The following is a 20,420-nucleotide window of genomic DNA, read 5'->3' as shown; positions in this document are numbered from 1 at the left end:
AGAATTCCTGCCTCTTAAACTTTGCTTTGTTTTCCCCCCTCTAAGGCTAAGGATGAGGCAATGGATAGAGCTCAGAACTTGGACAGAGGAAGACCTGAATGACTCATGGCAAGTCAATTTGCTCATCTGTAAAATGGGCTGGAGAAGGAAATAGCAAAGCACTCCAGTATGTTTGCCAAGAAAAATCCAAACAGGGTCACACAGAGTCAGAGACGACTGAACGATGACCACTAAAGATCAAGAACAAAAGACCAAAGAGATGCCTTCTCTACTATGGACATAGCAGAAGAAAGGCTTGCAGAGCTGGGGGTTTTGGGCAGATGGGAAAAAGGACTTGTGTGAGTCAGGCACACTAGCGAGAAGGGGTGGAAGAAAGACTCGGTGGAGTAATGTCCTTTCCATAGCCGCCTCACAGAGTCATGATTGGCAGAGTTCAGTGGGAAAGGACACTGGGTTCAAAATCTTAGGATGTGGGTTCCAAATCTGACCCTGTCACATGCTGGCTGTGGGATTCTGGGCAAATGACACTCCCAGATCTCTGAGCAAGAGCAGAGGTGCTAACCTGAACAGAGAAGAGGGACTATTCCTACCTGGGAGTTCCCTAAATCAATAAAACCTCAGGTCTAGTGCCCATCTCCTAGGACAGTCACCCTTCTTGGCGACCATTCATCCCCTTCTAAACCATTTTTCACTGAGGAGAGTTAGAGTAGTTAAAGGCACAATGAAACAAGAAAGGGAAAGGGTCAGGAAGAGAGGAATGAGATGTCAGGAAGTTGGCTGCTACTCCAAAGAAGAACCTTGAAGCTCCTGACCTCCCAATGACTCTTAATTCAAGTCCAGAACCTTCATCTCCACTGCCACCCACAAGCAGAGCCACACCCCAAATCACATCATCACTCAGCTCCGTGAGATTGACCGCTGAGTTGCCTACAGTGATGTCCTTGATCTTCCACCTTTCCATCTCTCCCATCGACTCTCTGCCCCCTTTGTGACCTTCCTTTCCTTGCTTTACTTGGCTCCCTACCTGGCCTAGCCCTAGTACTTAGTCCTAAGTCTATACTCACTAGGAAGCTAGGATGCTTTAACTGTGTTTGTTACTAATATTCTCTACTGTCCATCTCTACCCACCTCTGACCTTGGGTGTCATACACTCCTCTGCCTTCTTCCTCTTTCCTTTGGACCACCTAAAACTCCATTAGAGCACTGTTTAATTCATATTAGACACATTTTTTCCTCCTACTTTAAAGGATCCCATTCACTGCTTACTTGTCATTGACCTTAATTTTTAAAGGGAATGTTTTTCATAATCCCCACCCTTCTTTATGGTCATGGTGCAGTGGGAAAGAGCACTGCATTTAAAACCTTACGGCTCAGACTCTAGCCTTGACTCTACAACTTGTGTGACTTTGAACAAATCAACCTTTCTGGATCTCATTTTATTCATCTGAAATGGGGGGTTGTCTTCATGATTTCTAAGACCCTTTCTAGTTCTATGAGCAATGCAGAATCAAATTGAAAAACAAACAAAATCTAACCTTAAGTTCAGGATAACATGGCTCTTACTAACTTCCTGTGATACTCACACTGTACTAATTAATAAAGGGTAAGTGTATCCATTTGTGAATATAGTCTCTCTACTTTTCATAACTATATTCACAAATAGGTACATTTACCATTTATCAAATAGTACAGTTGTAAGTATAATTTGAAGTATACACAATTGGAACTACATGATGAAAGAACAAGAAGGGACTTTGGCGGTCTTTGGTTGGAAATCCTCCATCCTTTCAATGATTCCTATAATTTAAATTTAGGGTACTAAAGATCTATGTCACAGGGTCTGGATTTGCTTCTTGGGACCTCACAGGTTATTTTAGTTACTTCATCTGTAAAATGAAAGGATTGGACCAGATGACCCCTAAGGTCACTTTAAGATGCAAATCTTGGTGATTTGATTGATTTTATTACAAAGCCATTTTTCAAATTTCGATGGCGATGTACGCTGAGAAGTGCAGGTATGTTGTTGGACAAATATTAATCCGCTGATGAACTCATGGATGAGTATAGGTTTGGATTATATATGAATGGAGTTGTAACCTGCCTGGGCAAACTGGGCTTTGCCCCAGGTTGCTGAAATGTGGAGCATGTTCTTTCTTCTATAATGTCTTGACATTCCTGCTAACCTACACCAACATCTGAAGCTACTGATCCCAGGCAGGGAGCCTTAGGGTTATCTCACTGGAGTGCCCCTCCCCCTTTAGGGTCTATCTTGTTTCTTAACCCCTTGAAGGGTCGTGAGCACTCTCTCCCAGAACAACTGCATCTCATTTTGGACCATGTAACTTGAGCCAAGCTGCCCTAAGATGCAAGTAGCCCAAGTTATATCTCTGGATGTGGATAGATTTTGGTGGTTTTCATAACTGGAACCAGGGGATCCAGCCAATCTGTAAACAAGATTCTGGCCTTGTCTCTATTCCCCAAACTCTAAAAGAGAACATATAGCAGATGAAAGAATTTACTTTTAAAAATTGTATTAAGAGACCAGCTCAATCCTCAAGTATTTTTTCCATATCTTTTTTGGAACTAAACAGACACAATGGACATGTAAAACGTGTCACTGGCCAGATTTGCCTCCCACTGTGACATCAAAAATAATAACCTTACTTGTCTATTTTATTTTCCATGGCTAAAAGGGGAAAAGTCCACTAGACTCATCTTTTTCCATATCTCTCAACTCTTAAAAAAAAAAAAAAAGGTGGGGGGAGATGTAGCGTCTTCAATCACAAGACCTCTCTAAAACATAGCTTATCTTTTTGGCCCACTGGAGAGCTCAATCAGGCAGTGCTTCCCCAGAGATTGCTTCCCTGAGAAACTTGACCTGTGAGCTCCCACAGAAGAGGAAAGTATTTTTCTAATAGCTGCTCTGACCTTCCCACACTTAAATTTGGCCCAGATCGACTGTGTCTGCTGTTCTATCTTCTCATATTGTCTGTACTGCTCACCCCCTCAAGAGTGCCCTCCAGCTTTCTGCAAATAACAGCCCCCTCACCAAACCTCCCCGTCCAGAAGCTAGCAAAGGCAAAGCTAATCATTAAGCCTTGGGTTAGGCAATTTGGAGACCCTAAATAAACTGCAGTAATTTTTTTTATCAAATATTTTGACAAGTGGAAAGCTTTCTGCTTGGTTGGTTCATTACCCATAAATGCTCTCTCCCTATATACCTTGAGAGGGAGCATGGATGGATTGAGTTATTAAGCCCATGTCTCCTATGTTACCAAGAATGGCTCTAGTCATTCTCCTCAATTTCCCATTTCTTGGCCTGCCTATTTATTAAATTTCCCTGAGATATCACTGTGTGCTTTATGAGTAAGGTGCCTACTATGTTGGGCCCTTTCTTTGTACCTTCCCACCACCACCATAAAGAAAAGACAATTCACTGATTCTAGTTCTTTTATTGGCATTAGTAAAATAGCCAGATTGGGGGTAGGGCTGAGATGAGTCTCCCTGGATGCCAGAGAGAACATTCAGTTCAGGATCAAAGACCCTCCACCATTGACAATGGAGATGAGTAAATCATTTCTTTATTTAGCTTTACATTTATTTTCATCCCTCTGATCCTTTGATACTTTTGCTTTATGAGATGCAAGAGAAGCAAGCCATTCTATTGGTCTTCTAGATTTTGGAAAGGCCACGTGCTCTATTTATGCAGGACTTCCCCTAACTTACAGGGAAAGAATATGGGCAAATCCCCTTTCAAATGGGTATTCATCTAAGGATGGCTTCTTACAGAATGCTAGTAGGCTTTAATACTTTCTAGACCTGGTTTTATCACTGGGTCATTGGCTTAGAATTAGAAGGGACCTTGGAAGTTAGGAAGTCCAATCTTTTTATTTTATAATAAAGGAAAATGACTAAGATCACACCAATAGTTAATAGCAGGGCTGGGATTCAAATCCAGGTCCTCTGCCTTTGAACTGAGCATTTTTCACCCTGCTGCCCTCTCTATCATATTCTGTCAGGCCATAAGCTTCTATCTATCCATTCATCAACCAACAAGTATTTATGAAGTTCCTTTTGTGTGACAGACATTATTTTAGGTGTTGTGGATACAAGGACATATACGTGCTAATGACAATCTGCCATTTTTTTTTGGGGGGGGGGAAGAGTGGAACAGGTTAGATTTCAATAGTAAAATCCAAATGTCATTTATCCTTTATTTTTCTCTAAACAGCACCCGAATCTCATTAGTTTTAGTTTAAATAAGAGGTGGAAAGAGAATGGGGAGATGGTATAGCAATAACATCAAACTTTTCTTCTTCCTTCCCTTCTCTGTCCCAATCAACCCAACTTTTCATGACTTCCCTTCCCCAACTCTGGTCTTTTTCTTCTTCCCAGCTCAGCTTGGACTAAACTGCTACCCCTCCCACTCGACATTCCAAAATTCTTCTGTGTTCCCATTGCCTCCACAAAGGCTATCCCAGTGACGTGAATCAGCAAGCAAACACACTCCCCCTCAGAGTCAAACAACCAACCTCTCTCCTCCGGCCTACTTAAAACTGCAAAAATAGAAAAATGCAGGCGGCAGGGCTGGGGGTGGGATGGGGAGAGGGATACCAGAGAGGCTGCCATGAAATGTCACTTTGTGGGAGAGAGGGACTGTGCCTTTGAGATGTATGTCATTGCTGTGGGACCTCAGAAATACTTGATTGCTAAATTCTGACAAATTATACCCGATCTAATGAAATTGGGGCCATATGCTAGATAGACTGTAATGGAGTTAAAGCTTGAAGACTCTAATAACTTGATAGTAAATTCTATAAACATTTATTGAACGCCTAGATGGAGGGGACTGTATTGGGGATATAAAGATGAATAAAGCATGATGTCTTCGAGGAGCTTTCAACATATTTGTAACTTTCTAAAGAGCGATTACTCAATCACTTTGGGTTATCTGTTTCTGAAGCCAATGGAGAGGTTCTTTCCACCTCTAATGCCTACAATTCTCTATTTCTCTCACTGTTTATGGACAACGAATATGCCTTTTCTGTGAAAAGTGACTGTTATCTATCACAAAGATAGTAACTATGAACTTCCCATTTTTGTATACCTTAGACTCAAAACGCACAAAGAAAAATGCAAACCAATGCTCCTTTATGAGTGTTATATAATGAAAAAAGAAGTCAAAACATCAATTTAATGCTAATATTGCTAATAATAATAATTTTAATTATTATTAATAATAAATTGCTAATTTAATGCTAATAATTACCCTGCTACCTTTAGCTAATGCTAAATTCTCTAAGGAAAAAAGAGATGGGGGCAGCTAGGTGGCGCAGTGGATAGAGCACCAGCCCTGAATTCTGGAGGACCCGAGTTCAAATTTGGTCTCAGACACTTAACACTTCCTAGCTGTGTGACCCTGGGCAAGTCACTTAACCCCAGCCTCAGGGGGAAAAAAAAAAAGAAAAGAGATGGCGTTTCTTATTACCTAGACTTAAAAAATATTTTTCATCTCATCATATATCAATTCTGTTCACTAATTTAGTGAAAAGAAAGTAGAAAATTTCAATTTTATAATCTGAAAGCCAATATTAAGATTAGTCAAATAATGTAGAAATTGGGTGAATACTGGAGTTCAGTCACATCTAAAATACTTTTGTAAAGAAGAGAGCCCATTTCCATATGACCTCAGGATAGTCAATCTGGTTATTTCAAAGATTTGAATGGGATGACCAGCCAAGTTGGTCAAGGACTGAGTTCAGTGAATGACAATGGCTACCTTTTGTCTCCAATCCCCAAACCTCTCCCTGGTGGCATTCAGAAGGATTCCACCTTTCCCATTTTCATACCTTTAGCTTTCATACTTGCATTGTAGTTGTAAAAGGAAGAAGGTCAGCATGTGGAAGTGTGGAGAGCTTATGATAGTCAATGAGTATTTTAGATCTACTTCCTCCCCACCCCCCAAGAAGAATCCACTTAGTTCAAGAAAATATTGAACTGACCCTAATATATCCGACAGAAATAATCTTAAAATTGAGAGTTACCAGGAAATCAATAATTCAATGCATTGAAGATCTATGACTTCCATTAAGCTGGGAATTCATCGACTAAAGCAGATTGCAATAGATCTATAACTGAGGAGGTAAGTCTTAGAAAGCTCTCTGACTTACTCATGACTATATAACTAATAAATACTTCCTGAAAGTGGTAAGATTTGAACACAGGTCATAAATATCAAAGGCAAAATGTGAAACAAATTCAGAGGCAAAATTTGAATCAACTTCTCCAATTCTAGAATGAGTATTCTCTCAACTATATCATTTCTTCTGCTACATTGACTCTCTTGGGTCTGAAGTAGAGGTGAAAAAGTCATTTTTTTTCTTAAAAGGACATGCTCTTATATCCCTTTTCTATTTATCCTGTTTTGTGAGCTCCTCTTTTTAAAAAAAATAAATGTGTCTCAAGTGAAAGGAAATGAAAGCTGAGATGTGCCTTTAGCACTTTTCTGTTATTTGAATCCAAGAAATAAGGTATTTTTTTTAACCTAATCAAAATTACGCACAATGGGCAGATGGAAAAGGTGGCCAATAGTCTTTCTATGTTTTGGATTCATTCTTCCCAATCCAATGCTGCCCATTGGCAATGGCTCAATGTTATCAGCATGAATACAATAAGAAATTCATGAATATTTTATAGTCCAGACCCAACAAATCAATACAACAGATATTAAAAAGAAAAACCAATGAAATGTTTGGCCCCCAAAATTATTTGTTTATATCACCAAGTACCATTTCCAAGTCAGAAATATTTAGAAAAACATCATTTTAACATAGACAAATGAAACTATCATATTACATGAAAATTACCATTTGGTTATTCTGATTTCTTGGGGGGGGGAGTAGAACTTACAAAATGCAAATGTATCTTTTTATTAACTCCAAGAAAATATTTACATGCATTTCTGATTACATTCTACTTGTCTTTGAAGGCTGCCAAAAAACACTGATTTTTAAACATGGTATATGAAATTAAATAACAATATTGGAAAAATAAATATGTTTTATTACATATAAATACATAGAAATCTATATTGCTCAGGGTAGTCAGGCAATATTAGGTTTAGCTGGTTTTTTAAGGTGTTCAAAAATATAATAATAAAAATATTTACAGTCTTTTTGGAAGCAGTGAGGTGATAAAAACACCAAAGTCAAACTTTTCCCTCATACTACATACAGTAGTTGCACACTTTAACATGAAAATGAGGTAGGCACAAATCCATAAGTCAGTTAGGTAGCAACCCAACTCCAGCTCTTTGGTCCTTAGAGCTCATCAATTCTCATTATCCAAGTTGACAAGTATCATTTCAAAGGCACCTAAACCAGACCTCAATCACAGAAGAGTTAGGGTTTGTCATGAACAACTGAGCGAAGCAGTTTCTACTGGTACAATAAAGTCTCCTCAGGGAAAGCCTTGGAAATGGCTGTAGAGCCATTCTGGGTCTTGAAGTCATTACACAATTATTTTTACCTTAATTATGAACCTAAATTCACTATATTGGCATTCTAGACTTCTCCTGATGGTTCTACCATTTCCTGTCCACACTTTCACTATCTAGAACTCTCCTGAGGACTTCTTTCAGGAATTATCAAGTATAGTCATCCTGCCTCTCCTTCCTAGGGATTAATAGTAGGGGCTTTTTACCATTGAAGTCTCTCCAGATTCCAAAATTCAATAATAAAAAAATAATAGAAACTTGAAGAACAGTTTTCAATATGAGTTTTTTTACACATCTCTTGAAGAAAAGATTCTAAACTGGGATTCCAAAGTGGCCTTGCTTGGAACACAGCCACTTGGGTCCCTTCATTCTAGGGACCATAGGGTGGGAGAATCTAAGTGTAAATTTGACAAACTTTTGGAAAGATTTGGGAGAGTTTTGCTGAATGGAGCTATGTCCATATCCTTCTGTTGCTGAAAACTTCTGAACACAAGGAAGCCTGGAGGAGTGATTTTTTTTTCCTTTGGATAGATTCCATTTTGTGGGAGTAATTTGGGGGAGAAAAGTACAGCTCTGAGAAACTAATGGTGAAAGTTGGTCACTTTCTGAAACCTGCTAAAAAACCTATTTCAAAGTAACATATTACCACCTCAAGTAGAATATCAGCAAGACTGACAATTCTGATTATAGAAGCACCAAATATAAATGCCTGCTGCAGTTTTATGGCCATTGGTTGAACTGACTGAGGTATGAGTCAATTTAGAGTTGGGAAGAAATATTACCATAGCACCCACAGAAAGGAACATGAAGCCTAATGGGGGTCTGAAAAAACAAAAATCTATTTAGGACAATCTGCTCATGGCTAATGTAACTATTAAAATAAAGTATTTTAGATTTTTAACTTTTAGAATTATGATTAAAAACACAATGTCTCACTTCTCACTGACATGGTAGGCAACTCTAAAGATGCATGTGGACAGGGCTCACTTTATCTAGAAAGCCACTTGAACTTTTAAAGCCCTTCTAATATCAGTGTGAGTTAGCTAGTCACATCTGTGAATGGGGACAGATGTGAATATCCATTTCTGTGAAGGAAGGCAGCAAAGCACCATATTTCTTCTGCAACGTCAATGTTTTTGAAAATAGCGAGCAGGTAACAAAAACATTTCAATTCAATATCATCCAATTATATATTGTATATATATATATATGTTATATATATATTGGCTTAACAATTAAAGCAATACATGTTTCTAATGTTCAATCTAAAACATCGGTGCTTAAGCTTAAGGTTCTCCTTGTACATGAGAAGATGTTACCTTAAATAAGTCAGTTGTTTCTAGGGAAGATCAGGAGAGGCAGTGAGCCGTGGTGTGGTATCAAGAGCCATACCATGAAGACTTACATTCAAAATCCAATTCTAGAGCTTGGTCTAAGCTAAATTTAGCCCCAACAATGGAAGCAGAATTGTGGAGTAGACAGAAGGCTGGTCTCCAAGCAAGGAAGACCTAGATTCAAATCCTGACACAATCTGGCCATATGATCCTGGACGAACTAACTGATTCCTTAGTGTTTGAGGCAACTCTTGAATTCTAAATGACAGAGAAGATGCTAACTTGCATTGTTAAATTATCCTCACCTGGATATTTCCTATACTATTGAAATCATGAATAAAGATGCATTACAAAATGAAGTGCTTTGATTAAAAATAGCAAAAAATACATCTATTTGGGAACACCAAAAAGGAAAGAGATACACAAAAAAGGGTGAGGAGGTTAGCTGGAAATGTTTGGGACATGTTCCCTTCTACAAAACCATTAAGTCTCCAGTCCCTAGGTTCTTATCTTTAGAGCAAATTGTGGAAATCTGAAAAGTAACTTAAGCTTAGGCCCTGCTGAAGTGACATTTATCAAGGATTTGTACAAAGTACTAACTAGCTATGAGATGATGGGAAAAACTCTGCTTCTCTGAGCCTCTGTTTCCTCAAAAATAAGAGATTAGATTTAAAAATCCCTCATAGGTTCCTTCTTCCTATAATACACAATGATTTTATGAAGTTCTTCCCCTCCCCTGTCTGTATTCTCAAATAAATTCTTTCTACGTAAATAAGATATGAGGATTTATTTATGGAACTAAAGGGTATATAGCTAGGGTAAACATAAATCTATTCTCCAAATCATGGGAAAAGAGAATTCAAAACTACCCATACTCCACCTTAAATCTTAAAAGAGGAAAATTTGAAAATCGGGGCTTGGCTAAATTTATGGAACTCATTATGCTAAGAGGCCAAAAGTCCACGCTAAAAATAAACTCAAGAATGCATAATTATCTAGTAAGGGACCTAAGGATGACTGACCCTCATATTTCTAAGTTAGTATCGTGGAAGACATCATGATGTTCCACAAAACATCCCTTAGTCCCACTTGTCAAAAGCCAAATAATGCTAGGGACAAAAACAAAACAAAACAAAACAAAACAAACAAAAAAACTATAGATTTGAGTCAATGACATTTCAGATCCATTTCTTAGGCATTTGACAAGACTTCTATACTTACAATCTAACTAATGATAAGTGAGGTTTTATTCTAAATCTTCTAAGCTTGGACTTACTCTCAGAATTCTATTTACATAACCAAGCTAGTACTTCATCTCAATGACCAAAGTCATCCTCAGAAATGCCATGAAGTACCAGTAATGCCCATAAGCGAACCCACTATGTGACTTACTTTGTAATGGTTAAGAATATTTCTCCCAACCATTCTGAATTAAAAAAAAAAATAAAAACAAAACCATCATCTGCCAACAATTCAACAAAATACTAAATTTGTGGTTAGTGCAAATATTGTCTTCATGTGAAAATCTACTGCATTTACTGAGCAACCATCTCAGATTGCAGGTGTCTCTTCCCTCCTGACTCCTCCAACCCCACACAATTTACTTAACTGAAATATTATATTTACACAGTCATTGATTCTGTTTATAAAGAGCTGTGCATAGCACTTACACCAGCACATTTGTCAGTAGGAACAGAAGCCTAGCTCAGAAAGGAAAAAAAAAATGGCGAAACCCTCTTAATGTAAATGAAAACATTGTAAGGTGTCTTAATAACCACCAAATCCCCAGTTCTACAACTGTATTCACTTTTTTTTTTAATAGATGCAGTCTCAGTATTCACCAAGACTGTGGTCAAAATGGGAGAAGAAAAAAAAATCTCAACAGCCACAAAATCATCAGTTTTACCATCGGTTTGCTTTGTCTGCTTTGTACAATCTTGGCAATCAAGGAGACGGTGGTGGTGGGAGAAAGTAGAAAGTCAAACCGGTTTGACTGTCTTAACATAGGTGAGAACATTTGGAGAGTCTCAACAGCCATCAAATCACCAGTTCTCCCATTGGGTTCATTTTGTCTGTTTGGAAATACAGCCTCAATAAACATTAAGACCAGTCAGAAGGGGGGAAAGTGGTGAAACTGGATTGACTGTCAACAGTTGGGGAATCTAGATCACCATCAACTCTTTGATTTTATCATCATCTTCATTTTGGCTGCTTTATAGGCAACAGTCTCAGTAATCACTAAGCCTGTCACTCAAGGCAAAAAATAAGGAACACAGGCTATCATCAGACAGTGGAATCCAAATTTGCTTTGGCTTCAATAAGCAGATTATTACTCTATTCAATCACGAGACAAAAAAAAATCTACAAAAAGCTCAACTTGTACAAAATATATTCAAACAAAAACTGCTAGTATTTAGCTTTGGAAATGAAGGATTCTGAGTTCATCTTCAGTCTGCCAAAAGCAGAGAGGTTTTTTGTTTTGTTTTTAGTAAAAGATTTATCATCAACAAGATGACATCTTTTTTGGGGGGAGAGTCATAGCAATTCATGAAACTTTCTATTAAAGTATAGTTGAACTTATAGTCTACAGCAATGAAGAGGAGGGTGGGCTTGTACTGAAGAAATCCTAGATCCTTGAGGTACACTGAAATGTACATCCCATAGTTACTACTGGGTATAGTCTATAAATATAAAATTGTGCACCATATTCTTCTTAGCTAAATCCTTTATGAAGTGTACTTGCCCTTTTGAGCCAAGAGAGGGAAGGAAACCCATTGTTAAGTTCTCTGTGATGGATCCAATAGGCCCCAGTGACCTGGCAGAATTACCATCCCTTCCACCATAGCTGGTCTACCATAAAACAGGCTCTGGCAGACACACAACAGCAACTGTCCCAGTGGCTTTTCCCCAAACACCACAGCCAAAGGCACGTCTAGTTAGACGGGTTATGGAGCACCCAGACACCAACGAACAAACATTAAGATTTAGGGCCGTACCGAGCTCCAAGGGCCAGAATTCCACCTCGCATCTTGAGGGCAAGAATGAGTATTGCACTGCTCACGATCCGGAGGCTTATCCAGAATTTCACAGCTCAGGTCTGTAAATCTTTCCCCATCAGGACGTTGGCAAGCCACCAGTCTGGTCCGTGTTCCTCCACCACATGGCTTGGTGCACTGAAAAATGATAGAAATGGGTGAAGATCATCTTAACAACAAGCAGGGGTCGGAAGGCCTTTTTTTTGGGGGGGGTGCTGGCAATTTTTCAATCACAATGGAATCCCAAGAGAACAGGGGGTGGGCAGGAATTTGATAAATGGGACCATATTTTGAATGGAAAATAAGGTCTATAATATATAAAATATATTAATATTATTAATTAATATTAATATAATTAATAATAATATAATAAGTAATCTCCACCAATGTTCTGTTCTATATCTCCTTTTGGTATGGAAGTGACCTGGGGGCTAGAAGGCAAGGCCAGAAGACACAGGTTTTTGTGAGACCTGTCAAATTAGGGAAGTATGTGTGTTTTCTTAGACAAACTCTGGGATTACTATCAAAAGATCATCTGACCTAAGTTCAGAAAGAATCATCACCAGTATGCTGGTCATCAGATGATGATATTTTCCCCCAAAATATAACACTTCAAGCATGAACATGGTTGCCACTTGTAGAAAGGAACATGAGAATTCTTTAAATATAAAGTACTACAGGCAATAGTTTTAGTAAGGAGAATCAGAGAGGTGAGATTTGAACTCAGAACCTCTAGCTCCAGAGCACTGGCTCTCTGCATTGTACCAAAAGATTTACTGATGTGTAAGAATTATCTAGACATATATATCTAAGAATTGCCAGCTATGTCAAAAAAGCTTTCTTAATTCCAATGTTTTATATTTTCTTTAGTTGCATCAAGTGGTTTTAAAGCCGACTCCATTTCCTTGAACAAACACTGCATTCTGTAAAGATGAATAAGCAAGTTGATGGGAACGTGAGGGGAAGTTCTGATTTCTGATGAGATCAAAGCCTTCTCATAATGGAACAAAATTGTGTTTCTTGGGTAACAGGCTGGGGAGGAAGGGATTTCATTTTCCTGATGCCATGATGTCACAAGCCAGGGCTCCCACAAAAACCTGCATCCTCTGGCTGGTGACGACAACCTAAATCACGCACAACTCTTAACTCTTCTGCAACAGCAGAAGTCCAGTCATAATCCCAGGGGAGAGAGTCATGGAAGAGAGAGGGTGACTTTTCCAAAGAGTTCAGGGAAACTGGCAGCATGTCCACCCCACCCCAAGCAGAGCTTCCTCTTCTAGTCTCCAAACAGAGTCTGCCAATATGAGATGATGGAAGCCAACCAAAATCTTGACTGCTGCTTGTGGCCTATTAGTTACTTGTTTAACACAACTGAACATAAATAAATGATTGTAGTGACACAAATATTTGGAACGATATACCCACTAGGTTCAAAAGGTTTTCATGTGAGATTATTTTTCAACCTCCAATCCTCATATTTACTTAGTTACATAATATTTAGTATATTTACTTTTATAGTTGACAAGAGTTCAACACGATCTCTTTGTCTGTTCTATCCTGAGAATTCAAAAGTGTCTAGAAATGAACTTAGCTACTTCAAGACAAACTTCATGGCCCAGCAAATTAGAATTTTGAACAAACAACAGCTGAGGAGTTAAAAAATAGAAGATGAATTAATAATTATTCATTCTAAAGAGCAAAAGACAGCTCAGATGGGAATAATCGCACTGCATGCATTAAAGCTTTCCAAATTCAGAATATTGGGTGTCTTCTGAGCACAGGGAACCAGTAAACAGAAGCAGCCCATTGCATGAAAGGAACTGGATTGAAAGTCAGGGGATTTGGGCTGAAATCCCAGTTCTGCCCCTTACTACAAATCCCTCATCTCCCTGGACTTCAGTTTCCTCATCTGTTCAATGAAAAGGCACTAGGCCAGAGTGCTTCTGGGATTTCTTTCCCTGGTTGTGGATCATGGGAATCTATGATTGAATGAAAAAAGTAGGCTTAAAATAGCTATTTGGACATGTATACTGATATTGTATTTAATTTATGCTTTAACATATTTAGCATGTATTGGTCAACCTGCCTTCTGGGGGAGGGGATGGAGGGAAGGAGAGGAAAAATTGGAATAAAAGATTTGGCAATTGTCAATGCTGTAAAATTACCCATGCATATAACTTATAAATAAAAAGCTATAATAAATTTAAAAAAAAAAGAAAAAGGAAAAAAAAAAACAGGCTTCTTCCTCAAATGAAAAGAGGACTTGAGAAAAAAAAATATTTACTTGCTAAAGGAAATAAACTCTTGGAATGCTTTAAACCCATTAATAATGAGGCAAAAGTCAATACTGCTCCAGTGAGTGTTTTCTTATATTAACTACTAATTACTCATTTAATCATTAAAACACCTTTAAAAGGCTGCAAACGGTTGGCTGCTGGATCTTCCTGAAAGATCCATAAAAATAGGTGATAATTCAAGATGATTGCCTTAATAATCCAAAAAAAAATTGAATTTAATAAGAACAATAATGGCAGAACTGACACATAGCTTTAAAGTTTGCAAAGCTGTTTATATATTTGAAGATCCTATAAGATACACCAGTAGGTAGCATTATCCTCACTTTATAAATAGGGAAACTGAGGTTCAGAGGCCTTAAATGAGGCTGGGAAGGAAAGTGCTCTCTTTTTATCTCCAGAACTTATGGCAGGTCTTGTACATAGTAGGAGTTTAATAAATATCTGATCTATTAGGAAGTGCTGGAGGCAGAATTCATAGATATTTGTATATCATTTAATATGTATCACCTATGGGAAAGGAGACACAGTTTAGTAGATAGAAAGTTGGCCACAGAATCAAGAAATACTTGATTTTATTCCTTGTTTTGACATACAGTAACTGTATGACTTTGGACTAGCCATTTAACTCTTAAAGCCTCCTCTGGGCAGGAAAAGTTACAGGAGTTGTCAATAGACATCAGGGTAGGTAGAGAGATTGCTTGAAGGCAGATTCCAACATGAATGAAATCCCAAATCCTGGTTTCCTCCAAGTCTCTTTTCCTGCCTCCTGTCCTGGCCCCACAACCCCAGATCAACTTAACAATGAGGCAATCAGCCATAAACAGAATGAAAAGAAGGCAGTGGGTGACCTCACCTCTCCCCAGTTGCCATAAGCCCACTGAGGACACGGGCCAGATTCACATGATCTCTGCTCATCAGGTTTGAGTCTCTCTGCACAGTCATTGGCAGCATATCCATTCTCATCTTGACAGACAACGACTCGCCGCTGGAACCCACCAGCACACGTACTGGAGCACTGAAACAAAATGATTCAAGAAATTTGTTTTTGCTACAATAAGAGCTAACTACATGTGATGGACCAGTGGGGTGAAATCTCGAAATATCTTAAAAACTCACAAAATGATGAGAAGTCATCATGAAGAGTTCACATACTTTTGGGAGGATGGGGAGACGATGGTGACTTACCCAGGATCACATAGCAATAAGTATCAAATATTGAAAGCCTGATTTGAACTCAGTCCTTCTCACTCTAGGGCTGGTGCTCTATCTACTGAGCCACTTAGCAGCCCCAAGTCTATGTACAATTAAGTATTCTAAGTATCCTGAAAATGAGAGACATGTTTTTTCTTTCTTTCTTTCTTTCTTTTTTTTTTTTTTTAGCTGAGGCAATTGGGGTTAAGTGACTTGCCCAGAGTCACACAACTAGGAAGTGTTAAGTGTCTGAAGTCACATTTGAACTCAGGTCCTCCTGACTTCAGGGCTGGTTGCTCCACACTGCCACTTAGCTGCCCCATTTTATGCTTCTTCTAAACCTATAGGCACCTTGGACATATGGGAGACAGATATTCAACAAAATAATTGTGCGACTATAAATGAAAAAGTTAATAGCTAACGCTAACTGAAAAACCAACAACAATCCTAGAAAAACAGAAAATGAAACTAGCTTTTGGTACCTTACTATATGAGTCATCTTGGGTAAGTATCTTAACAGGTTTAGGTCTCAGTTTCCTAATCTGTAAAAAGGAGAAGCTTTGACTATGGACTCTGAAGCCATCTAAGCTTTCTTATGGAAAAGCAGGTTTATTTCTCAAATGAAGAGCATTCTTCAGGAGTACTTTAAGATCATTTGCAAAGAGACTTGCTTGCTTCTTCAAGTGTTAATAACTTATCTAATCATTAAAATGCTTCTTCCTAAAATGCAGTGCCCTGAATTGACTGGAGCAGGTGGTCATGGGACCATTCCCTCTTAGTCCTGGATACATAGTGAGAACTGGCCAATGGAGCTGGTGAATCACATTTGCTTTCTTTACGATATGGGAGGAGTGAAGAAGAGGATGATGTTTGTGTGTGTATGTGGGTGAATGGGAATATGGGGTGCAGAGAGGAACACCTATCTAAAAATGATTATGATTTTAAAAGGCCTTTAAAAAACAAGAGGAAGAAAAGAAAACATTTTTGTTTTATTTTCCAAGCACAATCACATTTATTGTTTCATGTCATCTTCACAGCAACTTTCTGAAAGGTCAAAGAATGAGATTTAAAAAAAAATAATTTTGCCATTCAAAATTGCAAGTGCTTATTTTGACTCAGCTCTCTACTCTACTGTTCCATCCTACAGTTCTCAAGCTGTTTTAGTTCCCTAAGTCATCTCTCCCACAAGGCTTCAAGGGCAGTGATCATGTCAATTGTATCTTCCCCAATTTGCTCAATGTCTAAGCACAGTGTCTACACAGAGGCTCAGAGCTTCCCTAGGAGAGACCAGTTGTTTCAACTTCATCATTTTCCTGATAAAGAAATTGGGTATTTGGGTTGGCTCTGGACAATATGCTTGATTCTGTAGGAGCAGACCCTAACCCTAAAACTGGGCTCTTTTTATGATTTTATTCTGCCCATTAGTAGGCCAATACTTAGTAAATTTTTAACTCTTTCACTTAGATGTTTACTTTGTCCTTGACCTGCAATTTCATCAGTGTCAGGAACTCCTGTCCCATAGAGTTGCCTGGGGGCACTGGGAGATTAAATGTTTTACCCAAGGTCACAAAGCCAACATGTGTCAAAGGTGGGATTTGAACCCAGATATTTTGCACTTTAATGCTGGTCTACTATTATTTTTTTTTTAATTTTTAATTTATTTTTACTATGCTACCTCTTTGGGTATTTATGGTTTTTGATTTGGGAATTTACACCAATGCCCACCTGTCAATTTGATAGCTATGCTTACAACTCTAATAAGTTTTATTTGGCATTTCTTTGGATATCACAATAACTGTGGAACTAGCGATTTATCCCCTGTGTCAGCCAGAACTTTTCACTGACATTTCCAGGTGCTCAGTGATCTGAACACCTTTGATTTTCCTAGCATGCTTTCTGTGTTCCCTGGGTGATTATCTTTAAAAAGAAAACCTTTCTTTCACTCTCTCCACATCAGTTAAATCCAAGTGAGACTGATGGAAGTATAAGGGGAAACTGTCATTCCATCAACCAGTCCTTTAACAAGAAGGACGGAGCTTTGGAGAGTTGTACTGTTTGCAAGTAAGATGTAGACAAAGACTACTCTTCTGTATTCATTTTTTAAAAAAGATACAAACTTCATTCTTACAAAATGGCCTGCCAATTGCAACCAGACTTCATTGGTGACTCCATTTTTTTTTTTAGTCTGTAAAGGTTTTATGAACACTTGATTGTCTTAAAGAGCAAAGGCAGCAGGTGTGTCAAGCCAAGACTGGACAGCTTTACTTAGTTAGGCCTAAAGCCTCTGTGCACAAAGGGGGAAGAATGGGATTGGCCAAGGCTAGAAGAGTCAATGGACCAAATCCTAAAGGAATTGGAACACTGCCCAGAGGCAAGGTTTTTAATCCTGAAAGGAAGACAAGGTGGCCGAGGTTGTCCCAAATAATAATTGCATCTTTCTCTGGGGAAGCATTAAAAGCTATCATTACAATGCATGGGTATGGGTTTTGAGTTTCTTGAAACAGGAAGAATCATGGGGTACTCAGAGATTATCTCCATTAGGCACTCTTTAATCCTTCAAAATCTAAATCCTTTACAACATAAGAAAAGAAAGATAAGGGGGAGGAGAGAAAAGGGGAGGAAAAAGAGGGAAGAAGATCAAAGGCTAGTCCATATAGAACTTTCAAGTATAAATATTCCTCTCAGAAAATAAAGCCAATTTATTGACTCATGCCCATAGTGGAAAACTGACACCTTTCTTCCTGAAGTCCAGTGCTCTTCATCCATTAAATATATGAGATTCAACTAATCAGAGAATCAACAAGAAACCATTTCTTTAAAAGGGAACTGCATAACAATTGGGCAGTTAGATGGCAGAGTGAATAGAGTGCCCCTTGGGAATCAAGAAGAATCATTTTTGTGAGTTCAAATCCAGCCTCAGACAGTTACTAGCTGTATGACCCTGGGCAAGTCACTTAATCCTGTTTGCTTTAGTTTCCTCATCTGTAAAATGAGCTGGAGAAGGCTCCAGTATCTTTACCAAGAAAAACCCAAATGCGGTCACAAATAGTTAGACGTGATGACATAACTAAACAACAACTAAACATCAAGCAGGTCAATTAGTAAACTCCTACTATCTTTACACATGGCTAAGAATACCTGGGATCGCTATATTTTGCATGAAGTTCACCTGTCCCTCAATGAAATCAAGCAGTTTCTTGGTGTTTCACCTCATCATTTATTTTTGGAGAGACAGAGACAGAGAGATAGACATAAGCAGAGAGAGAAGAGGGGAAAGGAAGGAGGGAGAGACAGAGAAGGAAAGAAAGACATACAGAGAGAGAGGAAGATATAGAGACAGAGACAGACAGACAGAGAGAGAAGAGAGAAGAGGGAGAGATGAGAGAAAAAGAGAGAGGGAGAAGGAGGAAGAAAGAGAAGGAAGGAGGGAGGAGAGAGAAAGAATGAGAATTCTCTAAGGCCCCTTTCCCTTTGCTGATTTTAGAGATTCTCACAAGCTCGTGCTAATTTACCTGTTCATCATGCCAATCACATTAGCTACACTAGCATTTACCTCCTAATCCAGGGTAATAATCTTCCTCCAATTCCGTGGCAGCTCTGTCATTTTGAGAGTGCATTTATCTTGAAGATAGCAAGGAAGAAAATTGCTTTCATTTCAAAATCTCCTATAAAAGTTTCCCTCTCTGCTTAATTTCCCCACAGATCAGAGCTGTCAGTCTCTGGGAGGATCTATCATAATCACAGTCCCAATATGCCCCCTGTGGACCACCAGACCATAACAGTCATCTTACAGCAGAAAGCTCGATACTCTACAGGAGTGAGGTCCCTAAAGCCATTGCTACTTCATAAGTGCCTGTAAATGTGGTCACGTGGCCAGGCGTTAGCTCCCACAATTCTGTTTTATAGTCTGTCTAAATCAAATCAAAATGTCCAGTGCTGCTGCCTGGAGACCAAAGCGATGCCCCAGGGAGGCTTCCTCAGTTTCCCCTCAGACTCTGCTCACTAGAGCTGTTCCAGAGAACCGCCTATGGGAATACTTACTGCCCCCCAGGGTCCGGTTCTCCACTGGTTGCCTCCGAGCACATGGGTGCGGCTGGGACTGGCACTTCTGGGATGGTAGTCCTTGTTTTGGAAGGGGTGCTGGGGCATGTCCCGGTCATGGCTCTGGCGCGGGCAGGGCGACATGGAGCAGTCCTGTTCCGTTTCCGGGATATAATCCACGTCACACTCGCTCCGGTCAACTACCTGATTGCTGTAGTTGACGCATACCACCTGCCGAGTTGCCCTACCTTGTCCACAGGACACGGAGCACTGTGATGGACATTCAGAAAGGAAACACGCCCGTCATATGGTCATACAGAGAAGAAGAAAATGTGCATTTTGTGCATGGACGCGGTAGGAGAGAAATCACGAAATAAATGCAATTATTACAACCCAGCTGTTAAGTGAATGAAACATGGCCTTCTAGCCCTTTGATGTTACCACCACCGCTACCCAAACCCAATCACCCCAGCCCCAAATCCATAATCCCCTTGCTTACAGGGCTCCAATCCAAGGCCTTCCACTGCCCACAAGGGGTCACGGCACACACTTCCTTTGCTGATGGCCTAGGGAGAGTAGAACAGGCTTCCTCATCTGCCACTGAGCCCTCATCATCCCTACAGCTGACATATCTCATCCGGGTTCCTTTTCCACATGTTGCTGAGCACTGGGGTTGATAGACATGAAGATGCGTTATGAAAACTTTCTCACCAGGCAGTGGCCCAGTTTTAATAATGACATCTTAAAAAAAAAAATCCCATCCATCACTCTTTCCTCATCCTCTCTCCCCTGCCCCAGCCTCTTTATCCATTCAATTCCTTACTGGAGTCCAAGATCCAAATCTCCACTGGGTTCTTTGAATGTTAGTGCTTCTTCTTGCTTCAGGTGCAGCTGGTGGAGGTTGGCAAGACATTAATTCACAGTCCTGTCCAAGAAACAAGCAAATGGCCAAATTATAGAAGCATGGGGAGGAGAGTCTCAAGTCTTCCACTAACGATTTGTGAAACTTCAGGTCAGACCTATATAT

General features: G+C 39.3%; 1 protein-coding gene and 1 long non-coding RNA gene across 11 annotated transcripts in view; one reads left to right on the top strand and one right to left on the bottom strand.

Annotated features, from left to right (window-relative positions):
- Window positions 1-4,903, top strand: part of LOC141551935 (uncharacterized) — a 33,353-nt gene extending 28,450 nt beyond the window's left edge. For all 8 annotated transcript variants that reach the window (XR_012485007.1, XR_012485012.1, XR_012485011.1 and 5 more), the window contains one exon: window positions 46-4,903. This is a non-coding gene — a long non-coding RNA (uncharacterized LOC141551935). The remainder of the gene's footprint in view (window positions 1-45) is intronic.
- ADAMTS9 (ADAM metallopeptidase with thrombospondin type 1 motif 9) overlaps window positions 1-20,420 on the bottom strand; it is a 183,595-nt gene that overhangs the window by 66,159 nt on the left and 97,016 nt on the right. For all 3 annotated transcript variants that reach the window (XM_074284175.1, XM_074284176.1, XM_074284177.1), the window contains 5 exons: window positions 20,217-20,318; window positions 19,893-20,060; window positions 19,394-19,663; window positions 15,015-15,176; window positions 11,826-12,002 (listed from right to left, as the gene is read on the bottom strand). In XM_074284175.1, coding sequence (XP_074140276.1) covers window positions 11,826-12,002; window positions 15,015-15,176; window positions 19,394-19,663; window positions 19,893-20,060; window positions 20,217-20,318 — 879 coding nt within the window. The remainder of the gene's footprint in view (window positions 1-11,825; window positions 12,003-15,014; window positions 15,177-19,393; window positions 19,664-19,892; window positions 20,061-20,216; window positions 20,319-20,420) is intronic.

Source organism: Sminthopsis crassicaudata, chromosome 1, assembly GCF_048593235.1.
Source record: "Sminthopsis crassicaudata isolate SCR6 chromosome 1, ASM4859323v1, whole genome shotgun sequence".
Lineage (NCBI taxonomy): Eukaryota > Metazoa > Chordata > Mammalia > Dasyuromorphia > Dasyuridae > Sminthopsis > Sminthopsis crassicaudata.
Note: the sequence above shows the minus strand (reverse complement) of the source record. Positions and strands in the feature narration are given on the sequence as shown.